This window comes from Chionomys nivalis, chromosome 5 (genome assembly GCF_950005125.1).
Source record: "Chionomys nivalis chromosome 5, mChiNiv1.1, whole genome shotgun sequence".
Lineage (NCBI taxonomy): Eukaryota > Metazoa > Chordata > Mammalia > Rodentia > Cricetidae > Chionomys > Chionomys nivalis.
In genome coordinates, this window is record NC_080090.1 from 55,772,406 (window position 1) to 55,786,327 (window position 13,922).

General features: G+C 50.9%; 1 protein-coding gene across 6 annotated transcripts in view; it reads right to left on the reverse strand.

The window, feature by feature from the left end:
* Gpr161 (G protein-coupled receptor 161) overlaps positions 1 to 13,922 on the reverse strand; it is a 41,430-nt gene continuing 27,508 nt past the window's right edge. For all 6 annotated transcript variants that reach the window (XM_057769904.1, XM_057769901.1, XM_057769900.1 and 3 more), the window contains 4 exons: positions 11,744 to 12,468; positions 4,966 to 5,070; positions 3,290 to 3,409; positions 1 to 1,486 (listed from right to left, as the gene is read on the reverse strand). In XM_057769904.1, coding sequence (XP_057625887.1) covers positions 1,221 to 1,486; positions 3,290 to 3,409; positions 4,966 to 5,070; positions 11,744 to 12,468 — 1,216 coding nt within the window. In that variant the 3' untranslated portion in view covers positions 1 to 1,220. The remainder of the gene's footprint in view (positions 1,487 to 3,289; positions 3,410 to 4,965; positions 5,071 to 11,743; positions 12,469 to 13,922) is intronic.

Genomic DNA, 13,922 nt, shown 5'->3' on the forward strand with positions numbered 1-13,922 from the left:
AGCTGCGGCACCCTCTTCAGACCCGTGTCTCAGTAGTCGGCATTTAGTAAACAGCCAATGGGTGCAAAGATACAAGGCCAGAGTGTGCATGTAGCTCCGTGTGTGTTCATTGCGGACAACCTCAAAAGTCTACAAATGCTGGTTCAACCACTGGTCATGTTCAGTTTGTTCCCATCTCTTAAATTACAAATTCAGAAGACATCAAAGATCAGAGCTGGAAATTATATTGGAGATTACTTGTTCCAGCTCCTCCCTCCTCTCTCCCATGTCTGCAAATGGCCCAGTGCAGGACAGGATGTTCCAGATGATCCACAGACAAAGACCAAGCTGGGCCAAGAACCCAGGCTGTGAACTCAACTCCGGCTTCTACCTTGTGCCCGCCCCAAAGATGCAGTGACAGTCACAATTGCTCCTGGGATTTGAAGCCAACATGTTTGTCAAGCATCTCCCACATCTCCTGTGTGAGAGATTTTCCCCCCAGATTCTTCCCCGCTGTACGTGACATCACAGCCCGGGTGTTAGTGGTGTGCCCTATCTCCTGGGTTTTTAATTTTGGAAATGAAATGCCTGGTACTCACCCTTGCCTTTTATAGTGGTTTCTCCCTTCTTTTCAAATACTAAAACATCTGCCAACAAAGAGGTGGGTGGGGTGGCCCCATCTTGGGTAGCCTGTGGGCTGCTCCTACAGGCCAGCAGCAGGTGCCGCCAAAGACCAAATCCTATTTAGGGTGGAAGATATAGGGTGTCTGTATAAGGTGCTCTACTCCTGGGTGTCTATCTGGACTGTTTGTATTTAGTCTAGTATATGTTGCCCCATGCTGCCTGGATCAACCACAGAGAACCGCAGATGGTCTTGTGTGCCATGAGGTGCACTGAGCAGGGACTACCTCTGAGACCATGAGCAGTTAGACCAGCAGGATACTGGTGAAGACGAGATCCACATGGGGGCTTCCCTTTAAACCCATCACCTCCAGTCCTCCCAAAACTGCAGCCACATCTCCGTCTCTTTCCAGAGTGCTTTGGAAGCCTCGTTCCAGCCCACGGCCCCTGATCCCTGATGCAGCCCACATGTGTGTTCACAGCAGACACTGAGGTCGGGGTTTCCAGTCCTCCTGGCTGCACACACAATGTTTCCTTCCCGGCGTCTGGCCCTCTGTGAGGGGTGACGTCTTCCAGGGCCTTGGCACAGGCACCAGTACCAATAGCCCCCTCTGCGGCCTTCATCTCTGTTCTGCAGCTAAGATGTCCCCTTCCTCAATACTCTGCAGTTGTAGCCTCTGATTCAAAAGAGTCCTGCTGCCTCGACGCCCCCCAAAACTAGCCCCTGGGACAGTCCGTGCTGTGAACAAGACTCCTGGCAAAGCCTCCTCCCCAAATAAGTTGATTTTGGCCTCGGCTTCAATGGCTTTAGCCAAGCTGGCTGCATAACTGTCCAAGGATTTGTGGACTTCAGCCTTCACATGGAGAATAGAGTTCTTGGCAGCTTCTGTGGGAGAAGACAGAAAGGGGGTTAGCCCAGGAGCCAGGACCCATGACTAACCCAGGAATATGGCCTCTGCTGGCTCACTGCCCCAGGGAGAGGAGTGGAGATAACATGTATGGATATTGACAACAGATTCCCCAGGGTAAAATTCCGGACTTCCCAATTTACTCCCTGAGAAATGCCAGGGTTATTTTCTGACTTAGTTTCCTCATCTATAAAGAGAAGAAATCTCTTCACATGGTTACTATGACAAGTGAATGGGTGAATTCTTCCTAAAACGTTTTATTTTATGTCTCCAAAAGAATTCTCTTCCCGCACCTCCCTGGAACAGCCTAGCAAGTAGCTGTGAACTTAGAAATGTCACGTCTCCTCCTCTTCATTTCACTCAGAGCTTCCCTGAGGGTGGAAAGCCTCGGGTCTGGAAGTGATATCAACAGTTCTACCATCCTATGAGGGATTAGGGACACCCCCCCCCCCCACACACACACACACGTACACACACCTGCACTGAATAGAAAGAGGAATGGAGGTGGCTTTTAATTCCTAAGCCAGAGCAAAACTATCATGGACCTCACTGCCTAAGCTCTCAGGATATTTGGGGGACCTTCTCCTCCCTTTACATTTTCTGGAGAACACTCTACAGGAGGGAAGGAAGTGAACAAACTTTAGCATCCCTGTCTTTCTCCCTACACAGCGGAGGAGGAGGTATCATTTAGCACCAGACCAGCAGAGGGCGCTTTGAGACCTACCCACCCCAGGACACAGAGGACAAGACTTGGCTCCAGGTGGGAGGTCTGGGGAGCAGTTAGACTCCTTATCCTGCAGAAAGGTAATGGAAGCTCGCAAGGCTGCCGGCTAGCTCTGTGAATGAATCTACTTGGTCAGAGGAGATGCTTCGGTTGGTATATTCCGCTCTGAGCTCCTCCACCACCTCTCCCCTCAGTTTGGATGGGAATGGGACAGGGTACAACGAGACCAATAGTGGGTCCATATTTATTTTCATACTCAGTACTTACACCTTAAACTCTGGGCTTCAGCAGACTCGGGGCTCTGTTATGCCAATGGAAGTCTCACTCGGTGAGATTCTTACACCCGAATAGCCTGAGTGGCTCCTGTCACTTGTCTGCCTGGCATGTCTGCGTGGGAAACTAACCCCAACCCAAAGCAGCACGGATGCTGGGTGTTAGTGCAGGAAAGCCCATGCTGGGTTGTAAGAGCAGGAAAGCCCATGCTGGGTGTTAGAGCAGGAAAGCCCATGCTGGGTGCTAGTGCAGGAAAGCCCAGTGAGCAGACTTGTGTCCTCGCAGGCTTCAGGTCTGCTCATTAGGATGGCAGCTTGGCCTCCACTCCCTGATCATATTTCCACAGTCTCCGGAGCTCTCTTGCTCTCCTCATATCTGTGTGTGTGTGTGTGTGTGTGAGTGTGTGTGTGTGTGAAAGAGAGAGAGAGAGCATGTATGTATGTATATGTGAGTGTGTGTGAGTGTATGTATGTGTGTATGTGCATGCGTGTGTGCATGTGTGCAGGCATGTGTGTTGCGTGCATGTGTGTATGTGTGTGCACATATGTGTATGTATGTGTGTATGTGCATGCATGTGCATGTGTCTACAGCTGCATTTGTCCCACCTTAGATGCTGCTCGCTCTGAGTCAGATGTCTCAGAATTCAAGACTCAGTGGCACCAGTAGAGCTTCATCATCAGGAAGCGGGCAGAGGAGACAAAGCCTTGGCACATTCTGCGGGAAGGGTGTGGCTAAAATCCCCTCCTCACCCACGTGTTTTACTGAAGTAGCCCCACAAACCAACCTTTGATCTGTTCTACTTCATCCTCAAATGTCACGGAGCTCCTTCTCTTGGGTGGGCAGGTGCAGTGGGGGGCAGGGTTGTCGTCAGACGCATGGTCTTCCAGCAACATCACATCCGTCCCTACGGCGAAGGGCAGATCATGCACTAGTTCCAGACACCAAGGCCTCGTCCTCCCACGGCCCAGTGCCTCATGACCCTGACTGCCAGCCTTCAGTCCTACAGGCAGGTTCAGCTGACTGTCCCGAAGCAGATGTCATCCATCCCAGGAGTTTACAGACAGTGATGGGGCTGCCACACCACCAGCTGACCAGGTAAATCTAACCTACTGTCAAGGAAGGAAGGAAGGCAGGAAGGAGGGGGGGAAGGAGGGAGGGAGGGAGGGAGAGAGGGAGGGAGGGAGGGAGAGAGGGAGGGAGGGAGGGAGGGAGGGAGAGAGGGAGGGAGGGAGGGAGGGAGGGAGGGAGGGAGGGAGGGAGGAAGGAAGGAGGGAGGGAGGGAGGGAGGAGGGAGGGAGGGAGAGAGGGAGGGAGGGAGGGAGGGAGGGAGGAGGAAGGAGGGAGGGAGGGAGGAGGGAGGGAGGGAGAGAGGGAGGGAGGGAGGAAGGAAGGAAGGAAGGAAGGCTGTCTCTGTTACTCCCCAGGCTGTGCACCCCTCCACTGTGGCTGGAGGAAAGGCTGTCTCCCCACCCTCAGGCAGAAGTCATTCACTCTCTGAGCCCTACCTGGTTCTGACAGTTATCTCTTCACAGCCCAAGCTTTTTTCAAAAGCTCCCAGTGGGGGCTGAGGAGAGGGCTCAGCTCTTAGAGGTTTACAACCAAAAAGACAAAAGCTCCCAGGGGTGCAGAGAGAGAAGAGCTTGGAGTTGCTGCTCTTGTGGGGACTCAAAACCTCTCCCTCTGCGGCCCAGAGCATTGACGAGCACCAGCCTCAGATACGGCCAAATTGTCAGTTCTCCAACAGAAATCTGTGAACTAAGTGGATGAAGAGACACTTCCAGCCTCTGACCATATTGTTCCCAGCCAGGGCCACTCAACAAACATGCAGGGAGAGGAAGGCAGTCAAGAGCCTGGGGGGGGATGCCTCCAGGGCCTGGCCAGTCACGTATAGTATAAGGTAGTGTCAAAGCAAAGAATCAAAGATTCTTCAAATTTTTTTTTTTTTTCGAGACAGGGTTTCTCTGTGGTTTTGGAGCCTGTCCTGGAAGTAGCTCTTGTAGACCAGGCTGGACTTGAACTCACAGAGATTCGCCTGCCTCTGCCTCCTGAGTGCTGGGATTAAAGGCGTGCGCCACCAACGCCCGGCTTCAATTTTTTTTTAAATGATGGTTTTTCAAGACAGGGTTTCTCTATGTAACAGCTCTGGTTGCCCTGGAACTCACTCTGTAGACCAGGCTGGCCTCAAACTCACAAAGATCTGCCTGCCTCTGCCTCCTGAGTTCCGGGGCTGAAGGCGTGCTCCAGCACGGCCTATTTAAATTTTAACTTTCCGAAGGCTTTCCAGTACTTTTAACCTCACCAGCACACCACAGAGTAGGGAGAGAAGGAACCAAGAGGCCCTTTTAGTAGAAGCGAGAACAGAGACGCAGCTGGCACCCCTTGGGCAAGGGCGAGCCTCCAGGCAGTAATTAACAGAGCAAATTAACACCGAGTGGGAGGTTTTCTGGGTAAGAATGGTACCTGAATCCTGGGAGTAGCTGAAGCCAGTGTCACCGGTGCTGCTGCTGTGCCCCAGGGACTGTCCGCCTGCCATGAGAGCCGTGAGGTGTGGGGGCAGGCCCAAGTCTGAAAGGCAAAGTTGGCATCGATGGAATAAACACAGGCTACTCAGGTGGGTATCTGTTTTATCCTGGGCAACTGACTCTCCAGTTTCCGGCCCCCAGAGGACCTGGCTGCCAGCTTTGTTCGGGTCACTTACAAAATCTCACTCCTGACCCACTAGACGACAGCCACGCCCAGCTGCTTCCCCAGATTCCGACCCTGGAAACAGTCTTGTCCTTATATAGAGCCATTAAGGCTTGGGAACTGCAGGCCCAGGAGACTGCCTGACAGACCGTGGGCTCCACAGTCTCTGTAGGAAGCAGCTGGACCCCGCTGGGGCTCTTCCCAGCCTCAGAGCCCCATCCTGCGTCAGCAGAACAGAGAGAACAAACCAGGAGCGGTGGCACTGAGACATCAGGGGCAAAAGGACCGGTAAGACTGAGGAAGCCATGACAGCGTATGAGAGAACACTCCCCAGCAAAATGAACCAGAAAAGTTGTGTGGGTGCTGAGAGCAGGGAGCCAGGGAGAAGGCTTGAAGGAGTGCCCTACAACCAGGAAGCTTGCTGAGCCTACCTCACCAGAGGCTTCCTAGTGTCTTCCTTCCAAAGTGGACCGAATGGCAGGGACCACCACACAGTCAAGGGCACTCCCTAGCACAACAGACGTGTAAGAGACAGAGAGAAAAGAGAGAGACGTAGACCTGATGGGAGACGACAGAGATCTTAAAAAGAACTGGGCACCCACGGAGACAGCTGATCCAAGCTAGTGGGAGCTCGTGGACTCTGGACTGACAGTTTGGGAGCCTATATAGGACCAAACTAGGCCCTCTGCATGTGGGTGACAGTTGTGTGGCTTGGTCTGTTTGTGGGGTGATGGAGGAAGGTCATTGGTTAATTAAAAAAGAAACTGCTTAACTGCTTGGCCCTCATAGGTTAGAACATAGGTGGGTGGAGTAAACAGAACAGAATGCTGGGAGGAAGAGGAAGTGAGCTCAGATGCCATTTCCTCTCCTCTCTGGGGCAGACGCGATGCAGCCAGCCGCCAGGTCAGACATGCTGAATCTTTCCCGGTAAGACTAGTGCTACACAGATTATTAGAGATGGGTTGATCGGGATATGAGAATTAGCCAGTAAGGGCTAGAGCTAATGGGCCAAGCAGTGTCTAAAAGAATACAGTTTGTGTGTCGTTATTTTGGGGCATAAGCTAGCCAGGCTACCAGGAGCTGGGGTGGCAGGAACACAGCCCGCAGCTCGCCACAACAGTGGGACCCTCAGCAGTGGGACCAGGATTTATCTCTAGTGCATGAGCTGGCTTTTTGTAGCCCATTCCCTCTGGTGGATGCCTTGCTCAGCCTTGATGCAGGGGGGAGAGACTTGGTCCTGCCTAGACTCGATATGCCAGACTTAGCTGAATGCCCTATGGGAGGCCTTACCCTCTCTGAGGGGGTGGATGGAGGTGAGGATGGGAGGGAGTGGGCAGGAGGAGGGGAGGGAGGGGGAACGGTGGTTAATATGTAAAATGAATAAAGAATTTTAAAAATTGGTGCTTAGTAAAGTTCAACAAATAAATCCATTAAGAAGAGCTGGCAACTACTAAAAAATATGAAGATAAAAATCTCTTAGAAATTACAAGCGGGGCTAATAGATTTAATGGTCAGTATGGTAGACTGTGCCCCCTAAAAGTTCCTCTGCTAGGAACTTAATCCCTAACCAACAGGGTTGAAAGGTGAGGCCCAATGAATGGACAAGTTGCTCTTACCACAGAAGGGGGTCAGTCACCTCAAGAACGACCACGGGGCTGCAGTGGTGGCCTAGAGCTTAACGGCACTTGCTACTCTTGCAGAAAATCTAGGTTTGGTTCCCAGCACACACATCGTGGCTCAGAACCTTCTGTAAACCCACTGCCAAGGGATCCGAAGCCCTCATCTAGCTTCTGACGTATCAGGCGGGCACGTGATACAGAAAAAACACTCATATTCACAAAATGAAAACAAATAAATAAAAATGTGGCGGGGGGATGGTCTTGGTTTAATAGTGAGTTTGGCCCCTCCTGCACGCTGGTCTTGCCCTTGTCCTTGCAGCTCTCTCCTGTCCTGGAGAGGACAGACTATGCTCTTCCCTTTCTTCCTGAGAGCCGAGGAGGGGATGGTGAGGCTGCGGAGGTGCAGAGCGGCAGCCACCTTCTCGCAGAACCTTTCCACGCACACAGCTGTTTTACTCAGGGTTAGTTACAGGGCCGAAATCAAAGAAGACCCCCACGTCTCCCCTGGACCTGCTTATCCCCTCTGCCACATGGGCCTCTCGACATGGCTATGCTCAACAGAAGGCCTGCTGCGAGGAGTGGAGCCCCTCAGGGCCATCTCCTGCCCACTGGGATGGTGGCAGTCACAGTGTGTTTGGACGCCATCTCTGAAGCTGTGGCAAAAGCCAGGAATGCATGTATTGGTCTCCTCTAGTGAGAGGGATGGTCTGAGCCAGACCACTGTGGCTCGGCGGCAAAGCATTTCCCTCCAGAGAGTAGACAAGTTACCCTGAGATTCCATGGGACACCACCATATCCCACGGGAGCGGGACACATCTAACCCTTAGGCCAGGCCCAGGGACCAGGTTTGCTCCCCAAGAATCAGAGATAAAAGGAGTCTGTGCATATCAGACGCTGAAGGGCAGGGCAGGGTTCCGAGGTGCAGCAGGAATTTATTTAACTAACTGGACGACATTTAGAAAAGGGAAGAAGGAAAACTCAAAGGCCTCGGTGGTACTTACCCCACCCCCTCCAGCCCCACTCCCCATCCCAGCCCACCGCCACCCCAGACCTTCCAAGAAGGCTGTGATGCATGCTGTCTTCTGAGTGAATGTCAGATGGAACCCGCCTTCCCAAGAGATAACTAGACAGCTCTGCCCTCCGCCGTCACCAGGCGTCTTCACATTTGGGGCACAGGGGCTGTCCTTGGGCCTCAGGGCTGGGCTGAGCAAAAGAGCCGTCCTTGGGCCTCAGGGCTGGGCTGAGCAAAAGAGCCATTTAGTTCTTCTCGCCCTTTCTCCTACAGTCTTTGCTCTCCTCCCTCTGCCAGGAGCCCCCATCAGTTTTTATCAGTTTAGCATCCAACTGAAAGTTAGCACTCAGCTCACCTTCCACACGAGGGAGCAACCTCCACTCCGTGGCTGCCCTACCCACCATGAGGTAGCACTCCAGACAGCTTCCAGTGCCCTGGAGATCTCTATTCCCAGAGAACCCAACCAGTCACCGTGGGACTCTGCTAATGAGACCTCAGAAGCAAAAGGGCTTGGTGGCTCGGTGACAGCCAGTATGCCAGTGATTACGGGTGAACACCTTCTGTCATGTACGAGGGACATTCCAGGCATGTGTAGAATTCTGCTTCTGCATGAATTATCAGGACCACCAATAATTCCAGTTAATGACTTCTTAGGGGAGAGCTTTTCATGTACTGTACGAATGTACCACAAAACATGGCAGGGCCTCCATCTGACCAGCCATCTACTGTTCCCCTTGCAAATACCAGGGCTCTTGCCTTCCCCAAGAATGGAGAGCAAGCTTGAAAGTCGATTAAGGGCAAGGGAGGTAATCCGGGTTCAGGAATCAGTTGCATTTCAAAGCCCTGGGTGCAGAGGGCAATGGTAAGGTCCGAAAAGCCTGGCTGAGCAGAGGGCTCTGCATGGAGACTCAGGAGTGCTCCTCCTGATCTGGAAGACAGTGGGTACTGCTGGCATGGACAGCCAGAGAGTGTGTACTTGGAATAGACCTGTATTCTGTCTTGCTCCCCAGTCCCCACAGTATTAATATGGCTAACTGACCTCCTGCAGACAGACTCCACGAGAGGAGCAGGAGCCTCTGCCCGCTCCCAGGCCTGGAGAAGCCAAGGATTAAGGACCTATCAACCACAAAGCTGCTTTCCCTGAATGAGCCTCAGACCGCCAATGGCTTTGGGTCTGTCAACCCAACCACAGCTGGTGTTTTCGATGGCTGCCACAGCTTGGTAGTCCTTTCCAGGACAGTCAGAAACAATCCACACAGTAAATCTTGGCCAAGAAACGGATGCTCCTTTCTGTTCTACTCTTGCCTCTGTCCTTCTCTGTCCTCATCTTTTCCTTCGTTATTCTTAGCCCCGATGGAATAGAAAACATCATTAGCTTCTGCCAAGGGGACAAGTTATTATAAACTCTGAGCCAATAAAGTCACCAATAAAATGCAGTCAAGCACTGAATGTACCTTCTGTCTCGAGTCACACTTGGGAACATGAGTTTCTAAATGACAAGGGGCGGGCACTTCCGACTAATAAATGGAGATCGTTTTCCTTCCTATGGTCAAAAGAAAAATCACCAGATGTCCCCTGTCCAGAAATAGCTCTCCACTAGGCCACAAGGTAGATCAGTCAACAGATGTGTGGCACTGGCACACAGGCAGGGCATCTCGTCATCTCTGGCCCTGAGTGTTCACAGGCAACAAAAGCCGTGTCTTCTGCCCTGTTGAGGGTGAAGGTGGAGGATCTCTATTTCCGGAAGAGGAGAGACTAAGTAGGTCTTAGTTATCTGGCAAGAAGTGAGAGCTACGGGCTGAAGGAGGTGTGTTGGGATAATCTTTTTGTATATTGTGTGAAGATGTATCACTGTCCTTCCTCACCTGCCTAGGCCACCTTCTGATTGGCTAAATAAAGAGCTGAATGGCCAACAGCTAGGCAGGAAAGGATAGGCAGGACTTCCAGAGAAGAGAAAGAATCTGAACTCAGGGAAAGAATCTGAGGAAGAAGATTTGCCGCCAAGACTTGGAGGAACTAGGGCATACGGTATTGAGAGGGTATTAAGCTATGTGGCAGAATGTAAATTAATATAAACGGGTTAATTTAAGTTTTAAGAGGTAGGTGGGGACAAGTCTAAGATAAGGCCAAGCTTTCATAATTAATAAGAAGTCTCAGTGTCATTATTCAGGAGCTGATGGTTCAAAGCAAGCTGGGTTATAAAGGTGTTCTTGGAATCTCCTTCCAATAGCTCCCTTAGCTCAGTGTGGCTTTAAAATCCCAACTACCTTCACGTCAGGACAACATAACTACACCACAGTGAGCAAGATACACCAGTGTAAGTTAGAATCAGTGGATGGAGCCCGAGGGGAGCTAGGATATCCCAGTCTCCAGGCCTCTCCGCTAGCATCTGTGCTGATTACAACAGAGACAGTACTGCGTGGAAAAGGATGACAGCCCACACCTGAGCAAGGGGCCAGGGTAACTCAATAACTAAGATACGATGCCATATGCGCTCCTAACCTGATGAGGGAACAGGATCCCACCACTCCGGCAGCATTCTTGCCCAAAATTCCGAGCGCCAGCGTGCTTACTCGGGACCTGACCAACCCTCCACAGAAGGGTCCAGGCAGGGCTGAGGTATAACGTGTGGGGCTCTAGGGCTGATCTTGTACTGTAGTAATGTACATTTATAACACTATGGGAAGCTCCCTACACTGTTTTCCAACTCTTCTAAACCTCAAATTTTATATATACACACATATATATGTATGTATATGTTTATATATATATATATAATTTTTTAAAAAAGCTGAAAAACAAAGTCTAACCTCTAACTAGAGCAACTCCTGTGGGACTTGTCAAGGGCATTACAACAAATGCTAGTTGTCATTGGTGTCGTGGTGTGTGTGTGTCCTCTATATAGAGTAGCTCTGAGCACAGGACAATGACACTTTGATGGAGACTATGTTTGGCACTGATAACCACCCCCAATAAACACACAAACAACAAATTACCAGCAACCATCAGAAGAAACCACTGGCCTGGGAGAGAAAGCTCAAGGTGGCAAGTGTTTGAGAGGAGGGACAGGCTAAGTGAGCCACTGCAGCCCAGACAGAGCATCCAAGAGTGGTGACACTCAAGGAGATGTTTGCCAGGGGAGCAGGCAGCCTGGCCCAAGGCTCCAATTCTTCCTTCTGCAGTGAAGTGGCTATCCCCTCCAGATCGTGAGGGCCTGGCTAGGGTTCCAGAAAACAGGTTTCCAAAGCACAATGCCTCCTGTCTCGTTCTCTGGGGATGTGTACCAGCAGTGATTCCCGCCTCCTGCTTGGCATGCTCCTTGGGCAGCTAAGTGGGAGTCACCATGGCTACTCCAGTGATGGAGGAAGGTCATTGGTTAAATAATAAAGAAACTGCTTGGCCCTCATAGGTTAGAACATAGGTGGGTGGAGTAAACAGAACAGAATGCTGGGAGGAAGAGGAAGTGAGCTTAGATGCAGGGCAGCTCCTCTCAGAGCCAGACACGATGCCGCTCTTCTCTGGGGCAGATGCGATGAAGCTCTGACCCAGGATGAACGTAGGCTAGAATCTTCCCGGTAAGCGCATCTTGGGGTGCTACACACATTATTAGAAATGGGCTAGTCCAGGTGCAAGAGTTAGCCGAGAAGAGGCTAGATATAATGGGCCAAGCAGTGTTTAAAAGAAAACAGTTTGTGTGTTGTTATTTCGGGGCATAAGCTAGCCAGGCGACCAGGAGCTGGGGCGGCAGGAACACAGCCCGCAGCTCCTACTACACTCTGGGGTGGACCCTTCACACCAGGAAATCTGGGTCTTGAACCTTGAGGCCACAGTCCTCCTGAGAACCGGTACACTGCCAGACCCTTAGTAACTGAGAGGGACCCCAGGTGACATCTGCTCGGGGCTGTGGCGGTCCCCAAATTACCTGTGATCCTGTTGGAAATGCTGAAGAGCCTGGAAGTCCTCTGTCGCTGCACAAATGGCTCCCGGTAGTAACGGTCCCCAAAGCACATGCCCAGAAGCTCTTTGCGCACGGTCTTGTTCCAGAGCCCATAGATGAGAGGGTGGCAGATGGCACTGGTGAAGGACAGCCATGTGGCCCAAGTCTCCAGGGCTGGGGAGACGTAGTTCTTCCCCCAGAGTGCCTCTGAGGTAATGACAACCATGTAGGGACCCCAGGTGATCATGAAGGCTCCCAGGACCACCAGAATGGTGATGAGGGCTTTGCACTGGTTAGCGGAGTAGACCACGCCTTGAAAAGCGTTCCTCCTGCTGCCCGAGGACGAAGTGGAGGTGCCGGAATTCTTCCTCCCACTCCTCTGAGTATCCTCCTCCACGATGACCACCGAGCCGCAGTGCACTTTTCGGGCCTTGACCCTGGCCACACGGAAGATGAAGCCATAGCACACTAGCATGATGAGAAAGGGGAACAGGGCACACCAGATCTGCCAGAAGACGGTGTAGCCAGGCTCCCGGTGCCACGCAGCCACGCACATCCACTTGAACTCATCAAACTCCACCGATGACCAACCAAATAGCGGTGGCAGGCAGCCAATGAGGGAGTGAAGCCAGATGTAGACGAGAGCCATGACGGCTCTGTTCCCGGTGATCTTCACGGGGTACACCATTGGATACAGGACAGCATAATAGCTAGAAAAATAGTGAGGGAGGTGAGAGACGACTTACAGGGAGGCAGGATGCCCTGCTCTCTTGGGCGGGGACTCTTGAACTTCTCCCAACTAACCTTTACACTGCGAAGGCTTCTGAAAAAGACACCTTCACCCAACCCTCCCAGACAAGCAGCAGGCTACACCATGCTGCACAGCTGTCCACTAGCAAGGACATGGTCCTGTGTGCGGGTCAGCACATCAAAGCCTTCTGTGTTTAAGAAGTCAGCTATAATATCATATGTACGCACTCATAAGTGGTATTTAGACACAGAGCAAAGAAAAACCAACCCACAGTACACAACCCCAGAGAACCTAGCCAACAAAGAGGACCCTATGAGAGACATACAGGGATCTCCACAGAAAGGTGAAAAAGACAAGATCTCCTGGGTAAATTGGGAGCGTGGGGGATCACAGGAGAAGGTAGAAGGGGAGGGAAAGAGGGGAACGGACAAAAAATGCATAGCTCAATAAAAACAATTAAAAAAAAAAAGAATTCAGCTATCCTTGAGGGAGATCTTATTGCATACTCAGCAATTCTCCTCAGGGACCACCCTCGTTTGCTTTCTGTCGCTATGATAAACACCATAACCAACCAAAACAACTTGAGAAGGAAAGGGTTTATTTGGCTTACACTTTCACATCACTGTGAACATCTGGAAAGCAGAGATTAATAGTGCTGTCTCAAAAGTAAGCTAAGCTAAATGTTGACACTATAATAAATATGTCTGGTTCATGACAGTTATGTAAAATGTGACAGTAAAAACCATAACCAATGCCATTGTTTTCTATATTGCTTTTAGAAAACATTTCAGGCAGGGTCTCTTTATGATGTAGGTCTGGAACTCACTCTGTAGACCAGGCTGGCCTGGAACTCACAGAGATCCTCCTGCCTCTGAGTCCAGAGTGCTGAAAGTAAAGGGATGCCCTTCCGCATGCAGCTTCATGAGTCTCTGATTTCTGTATCCGTCCCCCTTTCCTCCCCTTGTTTCCCTCTATCGCATACTACCATAAAGATGCAACTTGTCCAGTCCATTTACAGTTTCAATCTACACTAATATTTATTAATAAAAAAAAAATAAATAGTACTTGCCATTCACATATCTAAAGACACTAAATTTTCTTTTAATTCTCGGTTTTAGATTATTTTACTTTATGCACATGAGTGTTTTGTCTAAATGGATGTATTGCGTCACATGTAAGCCTGATGCCTGAGGCGGTCAGAAGAGGGAGTCAGAGCCCCTGGAACTGGAGTTACAGACAGTTGTGAGCTGCCATGTGGATCCTGGGAGTTGAACCTGGGTCCTCTGCAAGCGGAATAAGTACTCTTAACCACTGAGCAAGCTCTCCAGACCCATTTTTTTTTTTTTAAATAACATAGCTTAGTCATAAAGATCTGATCAGGCCATGATGAAGCCGTCTTGTGTTGATGGGGGA